Below are 24,624 nucleotides of genomic sequence, written 5' to 3'. Positions count from 1 at the left end.
TCCTCCATGACTGCTGTGTGCAGGGCTCTTTGGTCTGCATCCAGAAGGGCCCACTCCTCCTCCGTGAAATGCACAGCCACCTCCTCAAAGGACACAGCATCCTGAAACAAGAACATATTGGACTCACAGGTCAGAAAACAGTCCCCCCACCCCTATAACACAGAGGTGCTCTTACCCCCGGATCTTGGGGGCCCAGTCCAGTCCTCCAAGGTGTGTGTGTGTGGGGACTACAGATGGCTGGGGCCGGGGGCCTCCAGCAGCCACACCACACCTGCCCCACCAAACCTCCACTGTTGTTTTTTAAAAGGAATTCTTACTGCGTCTGAGGGGTGGCTGTAGAGCAGCCCTTCTTCCCTCTCCCTCCCTCCTCCTGCGGCTGCAGGGACTGATCTCTAAACTGCACAGGCACACCTCACAGTTAGTAAAAGATGCTGGCCTGAATGGACGGGCCCAGCGTCGCTCTGGTCCCTGCCGCCGGGAGGTGGGAAGCCCCCGCAGCCACCCCTCGGACACAGTAAGAAATTTTAAAAGAGAGAAAAAAAGAAAATATCAGCAGAAGTTTGGCAGGGTGGGCTCCCCAAAGAAGGTTTTGCGTGGCCTCGCACAGTGGGCCTAGCGATTGGGTGGTCTGGGTGCCCAGATTACCTAGGTGCACCCCTGCCCATACACAAATCTCTGAGGATAATTAAAATGAAGCAGCTAAGAATCTTCTGGCAGGATTCATGGCCTCCTGGCCTTCCTAGTGGGCAGATTACAGAGAGGCAAATATTATTTCAGGCTCAGAGAAAGGCACCTAGGATGACACCCCCATGATCCGAATCAGAATCAATTTTATTACAGCCTTAAGCCAACCAGAAGGAAAACAAGAGGAAAAACATACAGCAGTACAATAAATATCAATAAGAATATCAAAAGTATAAAAACAGACATGCAGATAAAACGAGAAACACATTATAGAGAACCGCGGTGGGATGTCTGTCTCATAACCCCATAAATGAACCTAGCCACTATCCTGGTGACTTCGTCATTAGTGTCAGCCAGTAGTTAAGATAAAAGGAATCAGGCCTACCAGGGAACTGCTGTAAAACAGGAGCCAATAATTCTCTCCTAGAATCACAATATAAGCGGCAATATAGCAAGATGTGAGTGACAGTTTCAAGGCTACCCTCTCTGCAGGAGCACAAGCCTGAAGAAGTAGGATCTTTAGAAAACCTGCTTAGGAGTATAGCAGAAGGTAAGACATTCAACCTGGCCCTAGCAAAAGCTGACCTGAATTTGACAAAGTGGAGGGAAGATAAATATCTGGCAGCCTGGTTTCTAGCTGGGAGGGAAACGCCAAGATATAAGGGGGAGCAGCATCTATTTCCAAGGACAACCAGACGTTGGTGCTCAATATCCTTTAGGCGCTGGATGACAATGGCCTTCGCCTTTACATAGCTCAAGGAGAGAATGTGAGAGGGATAAAGCCCCATACTCAGCATTTTGTTGGTAACTGCAGACAACCATGGATTAGAAAAAGAATCCCTCCACATATACTGAACATAAAGAGATCCCTGGGAGTTCAAACAAAGTTTGAGCCAGCGAATAAGAGAAGCCTCCCAGGCTAGACAGGAGATCGAGCAGGAACCAGTCTCGTGGCAAAGGGTAGCATAAGACATGCATTTAGGGACTCGGAAGATAGCTCTAAGGAATCTAGACTGGATTGATTCAATATCCAAAGAGATCCCCTGAATCCATATGGAGACACCAAAGAGCAATTGAGCTGCAATTTTAGCGCGCAACACACGCAAGGCCATGGGTATAAATTGAGTGCCTCTTCTAAAGAAGAAGCGCAAGAAGGCAAATAATGTATTGCATGCCAAAGAGATAGCATAAAGGAGCTGAGATTTCCAATTTAGATTGGCCTGAAAATAAATCCCAAGATATTTGAACCTGGTGACATGATCCCTCTCCTACCTGATCTGGTTGTGTAGAAGCTGCTTCTCCATCCACACAGGGGAGCCATGATCTTGTCAACACCTCCAGTGGTCTTCTATGAACTAGGAGAGACAAAAGCGATCCTTTTTTGTAGAGCAATAAAATGTTACATTAGGAAGTGTCACTGCCCTGCAGGTTTGATGGGCAGAGCAGCACATGGGGGGTGAGATCTGGAAGTGTTGTTGGCTTCTGTCCCTTCCCTGAAAAAGCACTGATCCCATGGACATATTCGTTGATTTGTTTGCTTCATTTATTTATCAATGTAAACCGCTTTGAGAATTTTTCTTGATGAGCATTATATAAATATTGTAGTAGTAGTAGTAGTAGTCGTCGTCGTCGTCCGTACTGTGCCACACTCATGGACATATTTCTTGCAGGAAACAGCAGTTTTGCGAGGATAGGGGAGAAGAGGAGCAAAAATCATCCCCTAGTCTCCTTCCCCACGTGCTGCCCTGCCCATCAAGCCAACTACTCTAAAAGCTCCCTGCTCCAATGCAGCTCTGATCAGGTTGATGGTCCACTGTCCATCCCATTAACTGTGGACTATAAAACAGGCCTGAGCAGCACAACATTTGACCCATGAGGCATTTTTTCTCAACCTGCTACTCGCCTCCTGAGCCCTCCAGAGGGCTCGCTCTCCTCCCCACATTCACTTCTCCCCACCAGCTGCCGAGCCCCTCGGGGCAGGGAGCTTCCTGGAACTGAGGGTGTGTTTGAGCCCTGAAGAAGATACAGGGCACATGCGTGGCCTCATTCCGTGCGCGCATGTGCTTTGTATCTCTTTCAGGGCGCACACGGGCCCTCCTTTCCAGGAAGCTCTCAGAAGAAGTGAGGGGCTCAGGAACTGGCGGGGAGAAGCAAGCGGGGGGCAGGGGAGGGAGCCCCTTCGAGTATATACTTGTAGCTCGGCCAATGGAGGCAAGGCAAGCTGGCGGGCAGGCAGGCCTAAAGGTCCTGCACTGCCTCACTCTCTCAGAGGCATGTGCCTGGGGCAGCTGCTGCCAGCTGAACCAGCAAAGAGAGCATGTGGGTGGGAGCTGGTGCTCTCCCTCCTGGGCCCCTCTGACCTCCTGATGAGAATGATGGCACGCATGCACACTCCGTCTCTATCAGAAGGCATGTGCCCCCTCATTCCCAGGCCCCGATGGAAGCGAGGGGAGCCAGGGCAGCAGAAAGGGGGGCCAGGCAGCGCTCTGCTCGTCTTCCCAGCCGCTCGCCCTCCTTTCCAAGAAGCTCCCAGCCCCAACTGAAGGAGGACAGGGAGGCTTGGGAGTGGGGGAGGGCAGGTGGAGCAACCCCGCAGAAAGCGCCGCCTTGCCCTCGCACCTGTGGAGTGGTGCCCCCACCTATGTTCCAACTGGATTCCTCCATTCAATCAATTCCTAAGTTACAACTGGATTGAGGAAGGAATGACTCTGCTTGAATTTCCACACCATCTCAGAGAGCTGCCCCCACCCACCCTCCCCCCATCACATCTAAGGTTATCCAATAAGGGTTTGGTTGCAGGTTTGGGGTGGTATAGAAATATTTTAAATAAATAAATAATAGTTATGAAGTTTAAACCAATTTAATTTGATTCACCTTGGCCTGCAAGATCTTCTGCAGTTTAAATATTATTAAATTAATTTTAATGAATTTCCTTTTAATTTGATTTAATTCAATTAATTAATTAATATTACATTTTATTAATCAGTGCCTTAAATTTAGGGTCTATAAATTTACTTCAGCCCCTGCACACCAAGTCATGGTTGGTTTCAGCCCACCACAGCATTTGAGTTGTGCACCTCTGCTCTAAAGAGTTCTCCAGCCTTGTACAGGAGAGGCTAGAGACAAACATCCCCCTCAGACAGACTCAGGTTGACAAGGAAGTACCCCTTTTTAGGGACATGAGATTAAGGGAGACCCAGCAGAAGTGGGATCCGTTATTCCTTACCCAGTGAGGTGGTATCTACATGATCCTCCTGAGATCTTCCTCCGTGCAGCAGCTTCGGTCTGGCATCTGATAGAGCCTTCTCTGCCTGAGAAACATTGGGGTTTGCTTCTGCTAATGGCCCCTGCACCTGAAAAGCCAACAGAAATCCCAGGCAGGGAAGGGGGAGGCAGGGTTTAGAAAAGACAATGGCAGGGGTGGGTGAGTGGAGGGAGGAGGGTTAGGATACTCACCCCTGAAAGGGTACTGAGAGAAATCTGGGCAAATTAAGGACATTTCTCCTTGCTTATATGATTCTCCATTTCAATAAGCAGACTTAACCCTTAATTAGTTTGACTTCTTTCTCATATTAGTGATACCCTGAGGTCTTACAGAAAGGTGAGATATCAATTATTGATATACATGAACGTATGATGAAGAGAACTCATTTGACCTTCCACTGACTCTCTCACCTGCTGCTCTTCCTGCTTCTTGGCCTCTGCCTGGCTCAGGAGGAAACCTTCTGCCAGGGCCACGGCCTGCGAACTGGTCTCTGCTCCACATTCCCTCACCCAGCTCTCCATCTCCGGGGGCAGGATGGTCAGAAACTGCTCTAAGATCACAAGGTCCATGATCTGGTGTTTTGTGTGTTGCTCTGGTTTGAGCCACTGACGGCAAAGATGGTGGAATCGGCTGCAAACCTGTCGGGGCCCCTCAACCTCCTGGTAGTGGAACTGCCTGAAGTTCTGGCGCTGGACATCTGAAGGGAGCGTGTCCTTGTGCAGGATTTCCTGCAGAGCCCTTTCCCAGAATTCCTCACTGCTCCCAGCCTTGATGGTCTCTGGGCCACCTGAGTCTTGCATTTCCATCGCCAATTCTATGTTCCAAAGGCAGCCTCCAAGAAGACCGGAGTTGTTTTATTCACAGACTGATCCTTGCAGCAGGAACTACTGTAATGGATGAAGCCACTGGGCATTGCAAAGAAAAAACGTGGTTCTGTGCTTGAAGTAGGACACCCCCAAGTTGTGGAGGCATTTCACTAAGGAAAATGGATTATTCGGGCTCCTTACAGAGGCTTCCCTTTATAGGAAAGGAGCCAAATCTAAAGGGCCCCTGCAGGATGGAAGGAGGTTCCTTCCTTTGCAAGTCACAGACCAATGCAGAGCCTCCTCCCCAAAAAGGCTGGCTGTGTGTCCCTCGCTGCCCACAACAGCCTTCTCTCCCTCACCCCTCTTTCCTCCCCAAATATTCCAGCCAGATGTGCTTCTCCCCCTCTCCTCCTCCTCCTCCTCCTTCAGGGACCACTGTCTTTCTGTCGGGTCAGGGCCCCGCAGAGCTATTGAGGGCAAGCAGCTGGAAAACTGGCTTCTGTCTCCTCAAAGCCTCTTCCTTTTGCAAAGAGCCGGAATGAAGCTTGTCTTGGATTGGAAGGAACTGCAGAGGGATCATCAGCCCCACACAGGCCACCACCTCCCCATGAGCTGAAGTGCGGGGGGGGGGGCTGCTGGGGTGACTTTCTTCTCCCCTTCTCCCCCCACTCAGTTCCTTGGCCTTTCTCTGCCCCTGGGAGGGTCCGTCCGTTCACCCACCCTCCCCTCCAAATAAACACACCGCAGGGCTCCCCAAATGATCCCTTCCCCAAATGATGCCGGGGGTTCCTCCTCTTTCCCAGGCAAGTGGGGCAGGGCAGGAAGAAACTGTGGCCAATCACGATCTTTTTTGGCCTCTCTAAGATTCCCGTCTCTCTCAGCTTAACTCTGTGTTGGCTTCCTTGTACTTCGGAAGAGGGAAACTGCTCATGTCCATAAAGGGCGTTTTAACTCCCAGTCCAAGCAAGGACTATGATGTTGGATTTAACTTCCCCCCCACCCCAGAGTTCATTCGTCTTTAACATCTACACGACACTTAGAAATGCAACAGATGCAGCTTCCCCACGGAACCACTGCGATCCTCAGCATGGAGGTTCCTCATTTTTCTGAATTCTCCAAGTGCTACTTTTCACCCCCACCCACAAGTGTCTTTCCCTGATACCTCAAATAAATGAATCTTCCAGGAAAGAGCTCCTGCTGCAGCCCTGGGGGCGGGGGCAAATTAATCCTAGCTCACGTCAGGGAAGGGAGACGGAAAAGAGGGAGGCCTGATGCCCTCCTGGGCTAGGAGGGGGGAAATGAACAGGATGCCCCAGTGGGGCGAGGGAGGGCCTGTGGCAGTGGGGAGGGGCAGGAAGGCAGCCTGTGAGGTGGTATCTTGTGGTGGTACGGACCATATGTGCTCAAGCATCTATCCGATAGTAAAGTGGAGCCAGCGTGGTGTAGTGGCTAGAGTGCTGGACTAGGACCGGGGAGACCCGAGTTCAAATCCCCATTCAGCCATGAGACTTGCTGGGTGACTTCTCTCTCAGCCTACTTCAAAGGGTTATTGTGAGGAGAAACTCAAGTATGTAGTACACCGCTCTGGGCTCCTTGGAGGAAGAACGGGATATAAAATGTAATAATAATAATAAAGGGAGAAGGAGCTTGAGTGGCCAGGCAGGATTGGAGGAGAGGGCTGAGGGGTTCCACATTTGGGGCACCACAAGGACCCATGGGGCTGGCTGGGATATTGTGTGTGCCATCTCAGATGTCCCTGTGTGCCTTCCCAACATCCCCACATGGCTGCCCAGCTGGCCCTGTGCACTCTGCGGGATGGCTACGCTGGGAGCATCTGAGTGAGATCTAAAATTAACTGAATGTAGTCACAAAACATGTGAGCATGCACACATTCTCTCTCTCTCTCCCTCCCTTTCCCCCCCACTCTCCCTTCCTGAGTTAACAGATCTTGTTCATCTTGTCTCTTCATCTAATTCACACAACGGCATCCTCCTTCTCCTGAAGGGGCTCTTTCCTCCCTCAAGACCCCTCTCATCACAGACCCCTGCCCACTATCCTTTTAGATAGATAGATAGAGAGATTCCTCTCCTCTAAATCAAGAACATCTTCCTACTAGTAACAGTTGCATTCCAACTGACCTTAACCATCACAGACTCCATATCTGCATATGGAATCCCCACTGCCCAATCACGTGGTGCTTCTGCTCTCACAGGCTCCTCCCTATCTGCATATGGAATCCTCACTGCCCAATCAGGTGCTTCTGTTTGGGAACTCTCCTGTGAGTTGCCTTGCACAAGATGAGACACAGGTATGCCTTAGACTAATTAGATAGATAGATAGATAGATAGAAGTTGTCCATGTATTCAGCATATATGGTCCGTACTACCACAAGATGCCACCACACAGGCTGCCTCCATGCCCCTCCGCACTGCCACAGGCCCTTTCTCACCCCACTGGGGCATCCTGTGCTTTCCCCCCTCCTAGCCCAGGAGGGCACCAGGCCTCCCTCTCTTCCATTCCCCTTCCCTGTGAGCGAAGATTAATGCCCCACCCTCAGGGCTGCAGGAGTTCTTTCCAGGTTCATTTCTTTGAGGTATCAGGGAAAGACATTGGGAGAGGGGAGAGAAAAAAAAGAAAGAGGGGTGAAAAGTAGCAATTTGATATTTCAGTAAAATGAGGAACCACCAAATCCAGTGTTTAGGATCACAGTGGGGGAAGCTGCACCTGATGCATTTCTAACTGTCGCGTAGATGTTAAAGACCCATCAACCCTGGCGGGTTTCAGTTCAACATCATATACCTGGCTTGGACTGAGAGATAACATGTCCTTTATCGATGTGAGCAGTTTCGCGCTTTGGAAAGGCAAGCAAGGAAGGGAAGCAGCCCCTATTGGACTCCCGACTGAGATGCCAGCTCAGAGTTGAGAGAGACGTGAATCCTAGAGAGGCCAAAAGGGATCGTGATTGGCTACAGTCTCTTCCGGCCCCGCCCCCTTCCTTTGAAAAGAAGAGGACTCCACTCCAGGATCATTTGTGGGGGAGCCTCTCAGGGGTCTATCAGGGGGGAGCTTCGGAGGATGGATGATAAAGGGTAAGGAATCAAGGGAGTAGCGAGTGGGTGGATTCTCCCGGGGGAGAGCAAAGCCTAGGACGTGAGTAGGGGGGAGAAGAAAGTTACCCCAGCAGCCCTCCCATTTCTGCTCATGGGGAGGTGGCCTGTGTGGGGCTGATTCCTCTGCAGTTTGTCCCAAGCAAAGACAAGCTTCTTTCTTTCTGTATGCAAAAGGGGGAGGCTTTGAGGAGACTGAAGCCAGTTTTCCAGCTGCTTGCCATCAATAGCTTTGCAGAGCCCTGACATGAAAGACAGACAGTGGCCCCTGAAGGAGGAGGAGGAAAGGGGGAGAAACAGATCTGGCTGGAATATTTGGGGAGGAAAGAGGGGTGGGGGAGAGAAGGCTGTTGTGGGCAGCGAGGGACACACAACCAGCCTTTTTGGGGAGGAGGCTCTGCATTGGTCTGTGACTTGTAAAAAAAGGAACTGCCTTCCATTCTCCAGGTGCCAATACTCAGTGGCTTCACCCATTACAGCAGTTCCTGCTGCAGGGACAAGTCTGTTGCTAAAACAACTTAAAACAACTTTGGCCTTCTTGGAGGCTACCTTCGAAGCATGGAATTGGAGATGGAAATGCAAGACTCAGGTGGCCCAGAGACCATCAAGGCTGGGAGCAATCAGGAATTCTGGGAAAGGGCTCTGCAGGAAATCCTGCATGAGGACACGCTCCCTTCAGATGTACAGCACCAACGCTTCAAGCAATTCCGCTACCAGGAGGTTGAAGGGCCCCGACAGGTTTGCAGCCGACTCCACCAACTTTGCCGTCAGTGGCTCAAACCAGAGCAGCACACAAAACACCAGATCATGGACCTTGTGATCCTAGAGCAGTTTCTGATCATCCTGCCCCCGGAGATGGAGAGCTGGGTGAGGGAATGTGGAGCAGAGACCAGTTCGCAGGCAGTGGCCCTGGCAGAAGGTTTCCTCCTGAGCCAGGCAGAGGCCAAGAAGGGAGAGCAGCAGGTGAGAGAGTGAGTGGGAGATGAAATGAGTTCTCTTCATATGTTCTTGTATATAAAAAATTGATTTCCTACCTTTCTGTAAGACCTCAGGGTGTCACTAATACGAGAAAGAAGTCAAACTAATTGAAGGTTAAGTCTGCTTATTGAAATGGAGTCTCATATTAGCAAGGAGAAATGTCCTTAATTTGTGCAGATTTCTCTCAGTGCCCTTGCAGGGGGAAGTATCCTAACCCTCCTCCCTCCACTCACCCACCCCTGCCATTGTCTTTTCTAAACCCTGCTCCCCCTTCCCTGCCTGGGATTTCTGTTGTCTTTTCAGGTGCAGGGGCCATTAGTAGAAGCAAACCCCAATGTTGCTGAGGCAGAGAAGACTCTATCAGATGCCAGACCGAAGCTGCTGCACGGAGGAAGATCTCAGGAGGATCATGCAGATACCACCTCACTGGGTAAGGAATAATGGATCCCACTTCTGCTGGGTCTCCCTTAATCCCATGTGTATAAAAAGGGCAACTTCTTGGTCAACCTAAGTCAGTCTGTGGGGGATATTTGTCTCTAGTCTCTCCTGCACAAGGCTGGAGAACTCTTTAGAGCAGGGGTGCACAACTCAAATGCTGTGGTGAGCTGAAACCAACCATGACTTGGTGTGCAGGGGCTGAGGTCAGTTTTTAGACCCTAAATTTCGGGCACTGATTATTAAAATGTAATATTAATTAATTAATTGAATTAAATCAAATTAAAAGGAAATTCATTAAAACTAATTTAATAATATTCAATCTGTAGAAGCTCTTGCAGGCCAAGGTGAATAAAATTAAATTGGATTAAACTTCATAACTATTATTTATTTATTTAATTTAAAATATTTCTATACTGTCCAAAATATGCAACAAAACCCTTATGGCAACAAAATCCTTATAGGATAACCGCAAATGTGATTAGTGGCAGGGGCAGCTCCCTGAGATGGTGTGGAAATCCAAGCAGAATCATTCATCCCTCAGTCCAGTTGTAATTTAGGAATTAATTGAATGGAGGAATCTAGTTGGAACATAGGTGGTGGCACCACTCCACAGTAGTGATGGCAAGGAGGCATGTTTTGTGGGCTTGCCCCATCTGCCCTCCCCCACTCCCAAGCCTCCCTGTTCTCCTTCAGTTGGGGCTGGGAGCTTCTTGGAAAGGAGGATGAGCAGCTGCGAAGGCGAGCAGAGCGCTGCCTGGCCCCCCTTTCTGTTGCCCTGGCTCCCCTCGCTTCCATCGGGGCCTGGGAATGTGGGGGCACATGCCTTCTGATGGAGACGGAGTGTGCATGCGTGCTATCATTCTGATCAGGAGGGCAGAGACCACATGGGAGTCTCAAGAGGAATACTCAGTGGGAGACACGCAGGCACAGGATATCAGAGGAGAGGAAGTAGAAGTGCCGACTCAGGAAAGCCTGATTGGCTTCCGGTTAGCTTGAACTCTATATTATGCAGTCTGTTAGTTGCACAGATTGCTGTCAGCAACTTTCGTTTACCGCAGACCGTGTTCCTATTTAGAATTCCTCAACTTTTCAAGATCCAGTTTGCCCATGTTCTGTACTTTCCTGCTCTGCTGTCACTTGTTCCGTTAATTCCTTGCTCCGTTGTCCCTTGTTCTATTGATTCCTTGCTTTGTTGTTTTCTTTTCAGTTATTACTCAGTTATCATAGAGGGGATACCTAGTGTAGTTCAGGGACTTTATTCGTTTACTACTATTTTTCTCTGTGAGTCTTTCATTTTCCTTTGTGCAGCTTTGCTGCTACTTTCTATTTAACTCACAGTGGGAGAGCTGAAGGGGTTGTAAATCCTGTTGGGTTAGCCGAGCTAACAGATTAACAACAGTATCTCTTTCAGGGCAAACACTGGCCCTCCTTTCCAGGAAGCTTCCAGAAGCAGCGAGGGGCTTGGGAACCAGCGGGGAGAAGTGAGCGGGAGGCAGGGGAGGGAGTCCAGTTGAATACATACTTGTTGCTTGGCCAGTGGAGGCAAGGCAAGCCGGCAGGCAGGCAGTCCTAAATGTCCTGCACTCCCTCTCTCTCTCAGAGGCATGTGACTGGGGCGGCTGCTGCCGGCTGAACCAGCAGGAGGAGGGAGGGAGAGGGAAGAAGGGCTGCAGGGAAGAGGCAGAAGCAACCAACACTTCCAGATCTCATGCCCCATGTGCTGTTCTGCCCATCAAACCTGCAGGGCAGTGAAGCTTCCTAATGTAACATTGTATTACTCGACAAAAAAGGATCGCTTTTGTCTCTCTTAGTTCATGGAAGACCACTGGAGGTGTTGACAAGATCATGGCTCCCCTGTGTGGATGGAGAAGCAGCTTCTACCCAACCAGATCAGGTAGGAGAGGGATCATGTGGGGGACAGCCAGGGTGTCTTTCCCTGAGCCTGAAATAATATTTGCATCTCTGTAACCTGCCCACTAGGAAGGCCAAGAGGCCATGAATCCTGCCAGAGGATCCTTAGCTGCTCCATTTTAACTATCCTCAGAGATTTATGTATGGGCAGGGGCACACCTAGGTAATTTGGGCACCCAGCCCACCCAATCGCTAGCTCCCCCTGTGAGGCCACACAAAACTTTTGGAAAGCCCGCGCTGCCAAACCACTGCTGGTTTTTTCCCTTTTTTCTCTTTTAAAATTTCTTACCGTGGCCGAGGGGTGTCTGCGGGGACGGGTAGCCGAGTAGTCTTTCTCCCCTCTCCCCACTCCCACCCACCCCCAACGGCGGGGACCAGAGCGACGCTGGGCCAATCCATTCAGACCAGCGTCCTTTACTAACTGTGAGGTGTGCCTGTGCAGTTTAGAGATCAGTCCCCGCCACCACGGGAGGAGGGAGGGAGAGGGAAGAAGGGCTGCTCCACAGCCACCCCTCAGACGCAGTAAGAATTCCTTTTAAAAAACAGTGGAGTTTTGGTGGAGCGGGCATGGGGTGGCCCCTGGCCCCAGCCAGCTGTAGTGCCCCCCAATGACCTTGGTGGACTGGATTGGGGTCCCAAGGTCCGGGGCTTAGAGCGCCACTGTGTTATAGGGGTGGGGGGACTGTTTTCTGACCTGTGAGTCCAATATGTTCTTGTTTCAGGCTGCCGTGTCCTTTGAGGAGGTGGCTGTGCATTTCACAGAGGAGGAGTGGGCTCTGCTGGATGCAGACCAAAGAGCCCTGCACAGAGCAGTCATGGAGGAGAATAGGCAGAATGTGGCCTCTCTGGGTAAGGCTCCCTCACTCTCCAGGAATGGCTGCTGCTTCTTCCTTTATTGGGACCCAGCATTCCTTGTGGGTGTGCTCTTATGGCAGGATTGTGGGTGCTCTCTGCTGGGTGGGGGAACACTTATTGAGCGGCCTGTGGTTGGAACTGCTGTTGCTGGAAGTGTTAGGGGCTTCTTGCTGGCTTGCCTTGGGAGGATGTGGAATATTCTGAGAAAGTGCTTCTCTTCCCTGTGTTTGAGCCCTGCTGGCTTTTCCACCAAGATTGCTTCCTTCTGGCATAGGACTGATGCTTTCTGCTTTAAGCAACACAGCATCACCAACTGGCTTTGGGGGCATTGGGATGGGACCCTCTGCCAGCTGGCACCCCTGTTTGGGATTAGTGCTTTGGAGGCTCTTGGGTGAAGCTGTGCAGGCTGCAGCCGAACCATGCCCTTAAGCGGGACTTTGGATATGGAGAATGGGCTGGGATCGTTGTAGAGAGAGCTGTGATGAGCTCCTTTGGCATCCTTCTGACCAGCTGATATGTAAACTGCGGAGGATGAGCCTTAGTGGGGGAAAGAGGTCATGTGGCAGGTGGGCTCCACATCCTGAAGAAAATATTCCGAGTGAATAGCAGAGAAACTGATGCATTGAGCTGAATCTTGTCTGCACTGACTGGTAGCATCTCTCCAGGGCCTCTTGCACAGGACTTCTCAACCCTGCTACCCAAATCTTAAACATGATGTGTTGAGGTTTCAGTCTGGGACCTGCTGAATACAAATGCTTCATGTTCTTTCTCTGCGCTGATGGCTCTCTGTCCGGTTTATTTATTTATTTAACACACTTCTATACCTGCCAAAACTCATGTCTCTGGGTGGTTTTACAACAAGTGAACAAAAAGTTAAAACTATAATTAAAATAAATGACAACAAAAAAATTAACACTAGTTAAAACAAAATACATGACATAGCAAAAGTTAAAATATTACAACAATTTACATTTAAAAACTATGTTAATACTTTTAAAACAATATTTAATTGAAAGCCTGGGTGAATAGGTGTGTCCTTAAAGACTGTTTAAAAGTTGTCAGAGATGGGGAGGCTCTTATTTCAGCAGGGAGCACGTTCCAAAGCTCTAGGAGAGCAGCAGAAAATTCCCGTCCCCGAGTAGCCACCAAATGAGCCGGTGGCAACTGCAGACAGACCTCTCCTGATGATTTCAATGGGAGATGGGGTTCATAATGAAGAGGACGTTCTTCTTTTTTTAAAAAAATAAGTTTATTGAAATAATAAAGAAAGAAAAGCAAACAAAAAACAAAGCAAAGCATAGTTACAATACAAGGCCTGAAAGGGAATATGCTACTGGGGGCGTGCTTCAGCACATCGGATCAAAATGCTGACAGTGACTGGGAGTTGCAGGAGGAAATCAGGGAGGCGTCAAGGAGAGGCAGGGCTGTAATAATCAGTGACTTCAATTACCCACACATAGACTGGGTAAATTCACAGTCAGGTCATGACATAGAGGTCAAATTTCTATGTATGCAGAATGACTGACCTAGAACAGTTGGTCTTGGAACCAACCAAAGAGAAGGTGACCTTGGACTTACAGGTGAAACTCGGAAAATTAGAATATCGTGCAAAAGTCCATTAATGAGCCCCTGGTGGCGCAGTGGTAAAACTGCCGCCCTGTAACCAGAAGGTTACAAGTTCGATCCTGACCAGGGGCTCAAGGTTGACTCAGCCTTCCATCCTTCCGAGGTCGGTAAAATGAGTACCCAGAATGTTGGGGGCAATATGCTAAAATCATTGTAAACCGCTTAGAGAGCTCTGGCTATAGAGCAGTATATAAATGTAAGTGCTATTGCTATTGCTAATTTCAGTAATGCAAATTAAAAGGTGAAACTGATATATGAGACAGACGCATTACATGCAAAGCGAGATAAGTCAAGCCTTAATTTGTTATAATTGTGATGATCATGGCGTACAGCTCATGAAAACCCCAAATCCACAATCCCAGAAAATTAGAATATTACATGGAACCAAGAAGACAAGGATTGTAGAATAGAACAATATCGGACCTCTGAAAAGTATAAGCATGCATATGTATTCAGTACTTGGTTTGGGCCCCTTTTGTAGCAATTACTGCCTCAATGCGGTGTGGCATGGATGCTATCAGCCTGTGGCACTGATGAGGTGTTATGGAAGACCAGGATGCTTCATTAGCGGCCTTCAGTTCTTCTGCATTGTTTGGTCTCATGTCTCTCATCCTTCCCTTGGCAATGCCCCATAGATTCTCTATGGGGTCAGGTCAGGCGAGTTTGCTGGCCAATCAAGCACAGTACACTGTATACTTTTCAGAGGTCCAATATTGTTCTATTCTTCAATCCTTGTCTTCTTGGTTCCATGTAATATTCTAATTTTCTGAGATTGTGGATTTGGGGTTTTCATGAGCTGTACGCCATGATCATCACAATTATAACAAATTAAGGCTTGACTTATCTCGCTTTGCATGTAATGCGTCTGTCTCATTTATCAGTTTCACCTTTTTAATTTGCATTACTGAAATTAATGGACTTTTGCACGATATTCTAATTTTCCGAGTTTCACCTGTAATTCTGAGTGGCATCCAGCACCTGGTGCATGATGTCAGTGTCATCGACCCTTTAGAGAACAGTGACCATATTGCAATCAAATTCAACATATATGCAGGGAGAGAATCACCAAGGAAGTCTAACATAGACATTTTGAATTTCAGAAGAGGAAACTTCTCCAAAATGAGGAGTACGGTGAAAAGAAAGCTGAAAGGGAAAATCAGGAGAGTCAGTTCGCTCCAGAGTGCATGGAGTTTACTCAAAGCCACAATACTAGAAGCCCAGTTAGATTGTGTACCCAAAAGGAGGAAAGGTACCACTAAGTCCAGAAGAATGCCAGCATGGCTAACAGGTACCATCAAGTAAGCCATAAAAGGGAAGAAGACTTCCTTCCGAAATTGGAAGGCCTGTCCAAATGAAGAGAACAGAAAGGAACACAAATTCTGGCAAAAGAAATGCAAGGTGACAATAAGGGAGGCAAAAGAGAGTTTGAGGAACAATTAGCCAAAAGCATCTAGGGGAATAACAAAAGCTTATTTAAATACATCAGAAGCAGGAAACCTGCCAGGGAGGCGGTTGGACCTCTGGATAATGAGGGAGTGAAAGGGATTATTAAGGAGTATATGGAGGTTGCAGAGAAGCTAAATGAGTTCTCTGCATCTGTCTTCACGGCAGAGGATACTGAGCATATACCTGTTCCTGAACCAGGCTCTTCAGGAACGGATGCTAAAGAACTGAGTCAGATAGAAGTGACAAGAGATGATGTACTAAACTGTCTGGAAAAACTGAAAACTAACATATTGCCATGGCTGGATGGCATCCATCCAAGAGTCCTCAAAGAACTCAAATGTGAAATTGCCAAACCTCCTTGCTAAAATATATAACTTATCCCTGCAATCGGGCTCTGTACCAGAGGACTGGAAAGTAGCAAATGTAACACTGATTTGCAAAAAGAGGTCCAGGCGTGATCTGGGAAATTACAGGCCGGTTATCTTAATGTCTGTTCCAGGCAAATGGATGGAAAGCATCCTCAAGGATAAAATTGTAAAGCACATAGAAGAACAAGCCCTGCTGGGAGAGAAACAGCATGGCTTCTGCGAAGGGAAATCTTGCCTCACCAACCTTTTGGACTTTTTTGAGAGTGTCAACAAGTGTGTGGATCAAGGTGATCCAGTTGACATAATATACCTGGACTTCCAAAAAGCTTTTGACAAAGTTCCTCATCAAAGACTCCTGAGGAAACTTAGCAGTCATGGGAAATAGGGACAGGTCAAAGTACATATGGGGATTGCTAACTGGTTGAAGGTCAGGAAATAGAGGGTAGGTATAAATGGAGAGTTTTCACAATGGAGGGAAGTAAGAAGTGGGGTCCCCCAGGGATCTGTACTGGGATTGGTGCTTTTTAATTTATTCATCAATGATCTAGAAGTAGGGTAAGCAGCGATGTGGCCAAATTTGCAGATGATACCAAACTCTTCAGGGTAGTGAAATCCAAAAAGGATTGTGAGGAACTCCAAAAGGATCTCTCCAAACTAGGTGAGTGGGAGACAAAGTGGCAAATGTGGTTCAGTGTTGGCAAATGTAAAGTGATGCACATTGGGACAAAAAACTTCAACTTCACATATACGCTGATTGGATCTGAGCTGTGACTGACCAGGACAGGGATCTTGGGGTCGTGGCGGACAGCTCGTTGAAAGTGTTGACTCAATGTGCAGCAGCTGTGAAAAAAGCCAATTCCATGCTAGGGATCATTAGGAAGGGGACTGAAAATAAAACGTCTAATATTATATTGCCCTTATACAAAACGATGGTGCGGCTACACCTGAAGTACTGCATACAATTCTGATCACCACATCAAAAAAAGACATTGTAGAACTGGAAAAGGTGCAGTAGAGGGCAACCAAGATGATCAGGGGTATAGAGAACCTTTCTTATGAGTCAAGGCTACAACACCTGGGGCTATTTAGTTCAGAAAAAAAGACGACTGTGGGGAGACATGTTAGAGGTTTATAGAATCATGCCTGGTGTGGAAAAAGCGTATAGAGAGAAATTCTTCTCCCTCTCACATAACACTAGAACGAGAGGTCATCCCATGAAATTGATTGTCAGGAAATTTAGGACCAGCAAACGGAAGTATTTTTTCACACAATGCATAATCCACTTGTGGAATTCTCTGCCATAAGATGTCGTGACAGCCAACAACGTGGATGGCTTTAAGAGGGGTTTGGATAACTTCATGGAGGAGAGGTCTATCAATGGCTACTAGTCAGAGGGCTACAGGCCACCTCCAGCCTCAAAGGCAGTTTGCCTCTGAGTACCAGTTGCAGGGGAGTAACAGCAGGGAAGAGGGCATGTCCTCTGGGAGGGGCAATAAATAAATAAACTTATTAATTCTTTTAAATCATATTTGTTTTTATACTTTTTAGCTCAATATTTTAATGTGTCTTTTTTATAATCATGTTTTTAAATTTTATTGTGAGCCACTTTGGGATTTTCTTAATGAAAGGCGTGGTATAAACTTAACAATAAACAAACAATAAAATAAATAAATGCCCTCAACTCCTGCTGTAGGCTTCCAGTGTTATCTGGTGGGCCACTGTGTGAAACAGGATGTTGGACTAGATGGGCCTTGAGATATTGAGAAATTCTCCTCCCTCTCACCTAACACTAGAGCCAGGGGTCATCCCATGAAATTGATTGCCAGGAAATATAGGACGTGTGACTCTGTTGGTCCTTTTGGACCTCTCAGCAGCTTTCGATACTATCAACCATAGTATCCTGGAGTGTCTGAGGGGGTTAGGGTGGGAGACACTGCTTTGCTATCGTTCCGCTCCTACCTCTCGGGCAGATTCCAGATGGTGTCCCTTGGAGACTGTTGTTCTTCAAATCTGAACTTTTTTAAAGGTGTCCCTCAGGGCTCCATATTGTCTCCAGTGTTGTTTAACATTTACATGTACTGTAACCACTGGGAGAGATGATCAGGAGATTTGGTGCAGGGTGATATCAGTATGCTGATGACACCCAAATCTATTTCTCCATGTCAACATCATCAGTCAGGAGTGGGCATAACCTCCCTAAATGCCTGCCTGGAGGCAGTAATGGGCTGGATAAGGGAAACCCAAATGGGTTTCTTGAGGAAGCTATTTGTTGCCCCCAACTGTGTGCCCAATGCGGTGCTCCGCTCATTCTTAAATTGGAGTCCAACTACTGGATAAAACTCCATCTTTTCCCGATGGGATTAATCCCCAAATTATTGGCGGTAGAACCACAAAGCATCCTGGTGTAAGGAAATAGTGCATAAGCTTTGCTGCTGCAGATTACCCCTGCTCTTTTGCCAGAGGCTGGTGTGACTATAGCTCACAAACTGGTGCAGCAAAGACTGGCTGACATAGAAATACAAAATGAGAAGGCTAGTTTACTGCAATTTTATATATCTGAACAGCTTAAGATGGATTTAAGCCAGGTCTTCTCCAGGGTGAGGTTTAATGCCTTCCCATCAGCGCTATTATATGGGAAGTATGTCACTGGACACCTCCACTCAGACACTGAAGTAACTGTGGAGACAGAATCTAAGTCAGCCCGAATACAAGAGATGTTTCCCACAAAGAATTCATTAAACATGTCACAGTGGGTAATCAATGGTTCCAGATTCTGTTTGAAGGAGGGAGGGACACATACTAGCCCTCTCGCAACCCTAAACAGCTCTGCCGGATGTGAACTTGCGAATGCAATATGGACAGAAAAGAATCTCTTCTTTTGCCACATCGCCTGAGCATAGATCTTCAAATGCGCTCTTTGTTGTAATCTGTTGGATTCGAGTTGAGACTTCCTCTCCTTGTGCTCCAGTCATCTACCTTGCCGCTTCAGCCCACATAGTTCTTCCATTTACCAAGGGGCCAATTTTGAAGTGGATCAGAGAGGACACTTAGGAGCGATCATGTCTACTGCCCTGGTGAGTTTGCTGTTCCAATTTTCCACCAGGGCATCAACAGGATCACTGGCAGAGCCAGCACTAAAACCCTCCAAGGCTTCTTGAAATCCTATTGGATCCAATATCCTTCTCTGGTGGACCATCCTAATAGGTCGCTCACTGCTGCGAAGGTGGGAAGTGACTGTAAGTCCAACTGTAACCAGATGGTGGTCCATCCATGACAATGGGGAAATCTACACGGTTCCCCACCCACGGAACACCACCCTGATCAGAGTGAAAGACCACATCAAGTGTGTGACCTGCAATGGGCTTCGGTCCCAAGAGCACTTGGGATAGGCCCTTAGTAATCATGGGCACTATGAACTCCTGAGCTGCCCAGGACAAATTGGCCCCAAAATGAAGATTGAAGTCCTCTAGCACCACAAGCCTGGGTGACTCCAATACCAAACCCAAGACCAAGTCCATCAGCTCAGTTAGGGACTCCGTTGAGCAGCGGGGCGATCAGTACACCAACAGAAGGCCCAGTCTATACCTGGTCCCCAAACGTAAGTACACACTTTCAATATGGTTTGACACTCTAACAGGGATTCTGGTAAAGGAGATATTGTTCTTAAAGACCACAGCCATTCCACCTTTCCGCCCACATCCTCTCACCCACTCCTCAACAGAGTACCCTGGAGGGAGAAGCTGGGACCAGATTGGGCCACCAGCCTCCCCCAGCGCCTTCATCCAGAATCAAAGCAGTCCCCTTCCCCTGTAATGGCCCACAGACCTGCCAACGTTCCTTCTTCTGTTCTCCACCACCACCGGAATTGCCTCCCCACAGTCAGTGGACACGCCTCGTCTCCCCATCCCCAGATAAGCCCGGATACATTCTAAGACAATCTCACCCATGACTAATTAAAACAGAAGCCCCACTATTAAATGCTCCCCGCCCCACATACACATACCTGGTTTGGCCTAACTTCCCCAGAAGTGGCTCCCCCAAAGAGGCAACCCCCTTTGGTGTCGCCCTTCGATGGCGGGCATGCCGCCACTGGCAGCATTCTAAATAGCCCAGAGCAGCAAGCTATGGCAGATGGAAACCAGGCATTTGTCAAGTCACCCTCTGTGGGCCCCAGTCCTCCAAAGCCTCACCACAGTCCAGCAGCCTGTCCTGGGGGGCAGATAGCAGAAATAGGCAGGCAGGCACCCATTCCCTCACCCTTGGGATCTGCCTGGGGGGCAGATGTTCCTCCTCCTCTTCTTTCCTGCAGGCTTCTCCTTCAAGCTACGTCCTGTTGACGAATTTCTTATGAGCTGGTCTTCTTCCACACTCTAACCAGTGTTCCCTCTAATTTTTTAAATCTGAGAGTGGAATGAGTTTTGTTCTGGGCAGCAGTATCAGAGCAGTGTACGCACATGTGAACTATTATATATAGATATATGGCACGCGTGTGCGCGCACACACACACACACACACACACACTCTCTCCATAAACATGGAAGGAAAGAAATGTATTTTATAATTCTATTTTATTTATAAAATTGGAGTTTTACTTTCTTACACTTCACATTTAAGTACAATAAAAACAAGGCAAAATCTAAAGCAGAAGCAAAGCTGGAAGATTTCAACCGAAAAAGGAGGATATACATTGCAAAGAATGGTTTCTTTGTGGAAAGGGGTTTGATTCCTACTTGAAGCTTATTCAGTGACATACAAAACTTTACAGAATTACAGTGAGGGAAATAAGTATTTGATCCCCTGCTGATTTTGTCCGTTTGCCCTCTGACACAGAAATGACCAGGCTATAATTGGAATGGTAGGTTTATTGTAGCTGTGAGAGACAGAATAACAACAAACAAACCCTCAAAAGCCCAGTGCCCAAAAGTCAGCGATGGATTTGTATTGTAGTGAGGGAAATAAGTATTCAATCCCTTCGCAAAAGATGTCTTAGTACTTGGTGGCAAAACCCTTGTTGGCAATCACAGAGGTCAGACGTTTCTTGTAGTTGGCCACCAGGTTTGCACACAACCCAGGAGGGATGTTGTCCCACTCCTCTTTGCAGATCCTCTCCAAGTCAGAAAGGTTTCGAGGCTGATGTTTGGCAACCCGAACCTTCAGCTCCCTCCACAGATTTTCTATGGGATTAAGGTCTGGAGACTGGCTGGGCCACTCCAGGACCTTCATGTGCTTCTTCTTGAGCCACTCCTTTGTTGCCTTGGCTGTGTGTTTTGGGTCATTGTCATGCTGGAATACCCATCCACGACCCATTCTCAATGCCCTGGCTGAGGGAAGGAGGTGCTCACCCAAGATCTGACGGTACATGGTCCCGTCCATTGTCCCTTCGATGCGGTGAAGGTGTCCTGTCCCCTTAGCAGAAAAACACCCCCAAAGCATAATGTGTCCACCTCCATGTTTGACGGTGGGGATGGTGTTCTTGGGCTCATAGGCAGCATTCCTCCTCCTCCACACATGGCGAGTTGAGTTGATGCCAAAGAGCTCGATTTTGGTCTCATCTGACCACAACACTTTTGCCCAGTTCTCCTCTGGATCATTCAGATGTGCATTGGCAAACTGCGGACGGGCCTGTACATGTGCTGCCTTGAGCAGGGGAACCTTGCGGGCACTGCAAGATTTCAGTCCTTCACAGCGTAGTGTGTTACCAATTGTTTTCTTGGTGACTATGGTTCCAGCTGCCCTGAGATCATTGACAAGTCCCCCCCGTGTAGTTCTGGGCTGCTTTGTCACCGTTCTCATGATCATTGCAACTCCACGAGGTGAGATCTTGCATGGAGCCCCAGACCGAGGGAGATTGACAGTTATTTTGTGTTTCTTCCATTTGCGAGTTATCGTGCCAACTGTAGTCACCTTCTCACCAAGCTGCTTGGCGATAGTCTTGTAGCCCAGTCCAGCCTTGTGCAGGTCTACAACCTTGTCCCTGACATCCTTCGACAGCTCTTTGGTCTTGGGCATGGTGGTGAGTTTGGAAGCTGAGTGATTGCTTGCTTCTATGGACAGGTGTCTTTTATACAGGTACTGTAACAAGCTGGGATTAGGAGCACTCCCTTACAGAGGGTGTTCCTCATCTCAGCTCGTTACCTGCATATAGTGAAAAGACACCTGGGAGCCTGAAATCTTGCTGGTTGATAGGGGATCGAATACTTATTTCCCTCACTACAATGCAAATCCATCGCTGACTTTTGGGCACTGGGCTTTTGAGGGTTTGTTTGTTGTTATTCTGTCTCTCACAGCTACAATAAACCTACCATTCCAATTATAGCCTGGTCATTTCTGTGTCAGAGGGCAAACGGACAAAATCAGCAGGGGATCAAATACTTATTTCCCTCACTGTATTTGTAAGATAGGTGGTTCTCCTTCCAGACAGTATTTACTTCATCAAAATAAGTCATCAAAAATATTAAATATAGGAACTTATTAAATACAAATGCCTATATTTAATATTTTTGATGACTTATTTTGATGAAGTAAATACTGTCTTGAAGGAACTCCCAACTATCATCCAGATGGAATAATGCTGTAAAGTTGTGTGTCTCACTAGATAAACTCCAAGTAGGAATCTAACTCCTTTCCACAAAGAAATTATTATTTTAGGAACAACGCTTATCAAAAATAATCAAAATATTATCCACAGACAAGAAAAGGATGTCTTTGTAATTTTATGTTTGTTTGTTTGTTTTGTTTTGTTTAACATATTAGACCGCCCAAAACTCATGTCTCTGGGCAGTTCACAACAAAGCAAACAAACAGAAAGTTAAAACATTAGCTAAAATAAATGACAACAAAAATTAAAACACCAGTTAAAAGAAAGTGATACAGCAAAAGCTAAAACACTGCAACAATTAAAACCTTAAAACATTTTAGACAATGTTAAAACTATTAAAACAATATTTAGTTAAAAGCCTGGTTGAATAGATGTATCTTTAAAGACTTTTTTAAAGTTGTCAGATGGGGAGGCTCTTATTTCAGCAGGGATCACGTTCCAAAGCTCTGGGGCAGCAGCGGAGAAGGGTCCCAAGTAGCCACCAAACAAGCCAGTGGCAACTGCAGACGGTCCTCTCCTGATGATCTCAACGGGCTGTGGGGTTCATAACGAAGAAGACGTTGTCTTAAATACCCAGGGCCCAAGCCATTTAGGGCTTGATGGGTTATAACCAGCACCTTGTATTTTGTCCGAAAACGTATTGGTAGCCAGTGTAGATCTTTCAAAATGGAAGTAATATGGTCTCTCCTAGATGACCCAGAGATTAACCTGGCTGCTGCATTCTGTACCAATTGTAGTTTCCGGACAATAGACAAGGGCAGCCCCACATAGAGTGCATTGCAGTAATCCAGTCTGGAGGTTAGCAGCCTATGTACCCCTGTTCTGAGGTCGTTTATCTCAAGAAATGGACACAGGTGGCGCATCAGCCGAAGCTGGTAGAAGGCACTTCTGGCCACTGCCTCAACCTAGGACACCAGGGAGAGGTTTGTGTCCAGAAGCACCCCCAGACTACATACTACTTCCTTCTGGGGAAATGTGACCCCATCCTTGGTAATATTATCAATGTCCTCCTAAAATTATTGTGTAGTGTAGTGTAGTATTGTGAAGTGTAGTTGTCTTGTATATAAACAATCAGCTTTCTTTCCATGTTTTTATCTATAAGGACTTCCTGTATATGAAATGGTTTATCTTCACCAAAAGCACTGATAATAACTACGCCATTAGACAATTCAATGGAACGAACACTAAATGAAATGCAAGAATATCCAAGAACTCCTACTACACATTTCTGGTTACTTTCTCAATCATGTTTGCTGAATCCAACTGGGAAGAAGGCAACGTTTTCTTTTCATGTTACAAGCAACAGAGACCTCACATTGTTCCACAAGCAAGCAGCAAGCATGTGTCGCAGGCTGCTCCAGCCCAGTTTTCTCTAAAAGCATCCTCTTCCCATGTGGGTTTCACCTCCTTGTCCTCGGGTGGCCTTTTGGCTCCTCCACTGTGACAAGTGGGGAAAGAGGGGCTTTGCAAGCACAGAATGCTTGGAAAGATGGAAAGAGCTAAGGAAATGTTGGTGGCGGGAAACAGGAATGGGGTTTGATTGGGGGGAAGCAGACATGAGGAGGCAAAGAGATCAGAAAAGACAGCAGAGAAGGGGAAGGGCGGGTGGGAAGAGGGATCAAAGGGAGATTTGGAAGTAGGAAGGAAAGACGGGAGGAGAGAAGAGAGGAAGAGCAAGGGGGAGGGGAGCCCCAAGAGGAAAGTGCTGTGAATGTAGCCATGGGGCACGCAGGAGAAGGGCAAGGGGCAGTTGGGGTCCAGAGAGCAGTCCAAACAGCCACCAAAAGTTGTGCCCCAAACTCTGACTGCAGAGGAGTCCAACAAGGAGCAAAGAAAGAAGGAAGGAAAACTAGTAAGTAGCTAACAATATAACACCAGAAATAGTAAAGATGAAAAAATAAAAGAGAAATGAGCAGGGAGATGAAGAGGAGGAGGAGGAGGAAGCAAAGGGGGCTGAGCGGGAGGTGAGAGAGGGACCTGAGGGCGGCTGCTTGGCTCCAGTCACACAGAGCATAGGCGCAGTCTGAAAGGTGGGCAGAAACAGCTGTATGCTTGGCAGCCTTCTCAGCTGTGCCGCTGTCACCTGGATCGGGTTGCAGCAGTCAGCCCTCACTTCCTCGTTGTGGCTTGGGAGCTTTGGAGCGGCAGGTGAAAAGATGGCACATGGGAAACGATATGCAGTAGCCATCCCAGCGCATGGGGAGACTGCGCGGCTGCTGGAAGGGGCTGAGCAGGGAGCTACACCTCTGTGCGCACTCCCTCAGCCGCACAGCTTAGAGCACCAAACCAGAAGTTCAGGACAGCAGCAAGACAGAAGTTGCCGCCTTTCTGCCTACTGCTCCACAGTGAGTGATTGTAGCCGAGGGAAGGAGCGAGCAGCGCAGCAGCAGCAAGCAAGGGCAGTCTGTCGGACTCGGGGCCTCTCAGACACCCCAATAGTCCATACCGGCACAGGCCTCTCCCACCGCCCCAAGGACGGCCCTGGCTGCCATCACTCTCTGCTGGATTGGGGAATTGGTGAGGGGCAGGTCCGGTGGATGCT

The 24,624-nt window shown here is 47.8% G+C and overlaps 1 protein-coding gene across 2 annotated transcripts in view; it reads left to right on the top strand.

Moving 5' to 3' along the window:
* The first annotated feature begins 7,735 nt into the window (after nucleotides 1–7,735).
* LOC128347467 (zinc finger protein 11-like) overlaps nucleotides 7,736–24,624 on the top strand; it is a 45,148-nt gene continuing 28,259 nt past the window's right edge. For both annotated transcript variants that reach the window (XM_053302202.1, XM_053302201.1), the window contains exons 1-5: nucleotides 7,736–7,844; nucleotides 8,310–8,825; nucleotides 9,144–9,270; nucleotides 11,090–11,172; nucleotides 11,912–12,038. In XM_053302202.1, the coding sequence (XP_053158177.1) occupies nucleotides 8,421–8,825; nucleotides 9,144–9,270; nucleotides 11,090–11,172; nucleotides 11,912–12,038 (742 nt within the window). In that variant the 5' untranslated portion in view covers nucleotides 7,736–7,844; nucleotides 8,310–8,420. The remainder of the gene's footprint in view (nucleotides 7,845–8,309; nucleotides 8,826–9,143; nucleotides 9,271–11,089; nucleotides 11,173–11,911; nucleotides 12,039–24,624) is intronic.

This window comes from Hemicordylus capensis, chromosome 2, assembly GCF_027244095.1.
Source record: "Hemicordylus capensis ecotype Gifberg chromosome 2, rHemCap1.1.pri, whole genome shotgun sequence".
Classification (NCBI taxonomy): Eukaryota; Metazoa; Chordata; class Lepidosauria; order Squamata; family Cordylidae; genus Hemicordylus; species Hemicordylus capensis.
This window is presented reverse-complemented; position numbering and strand designations above follow the sequence as displayed.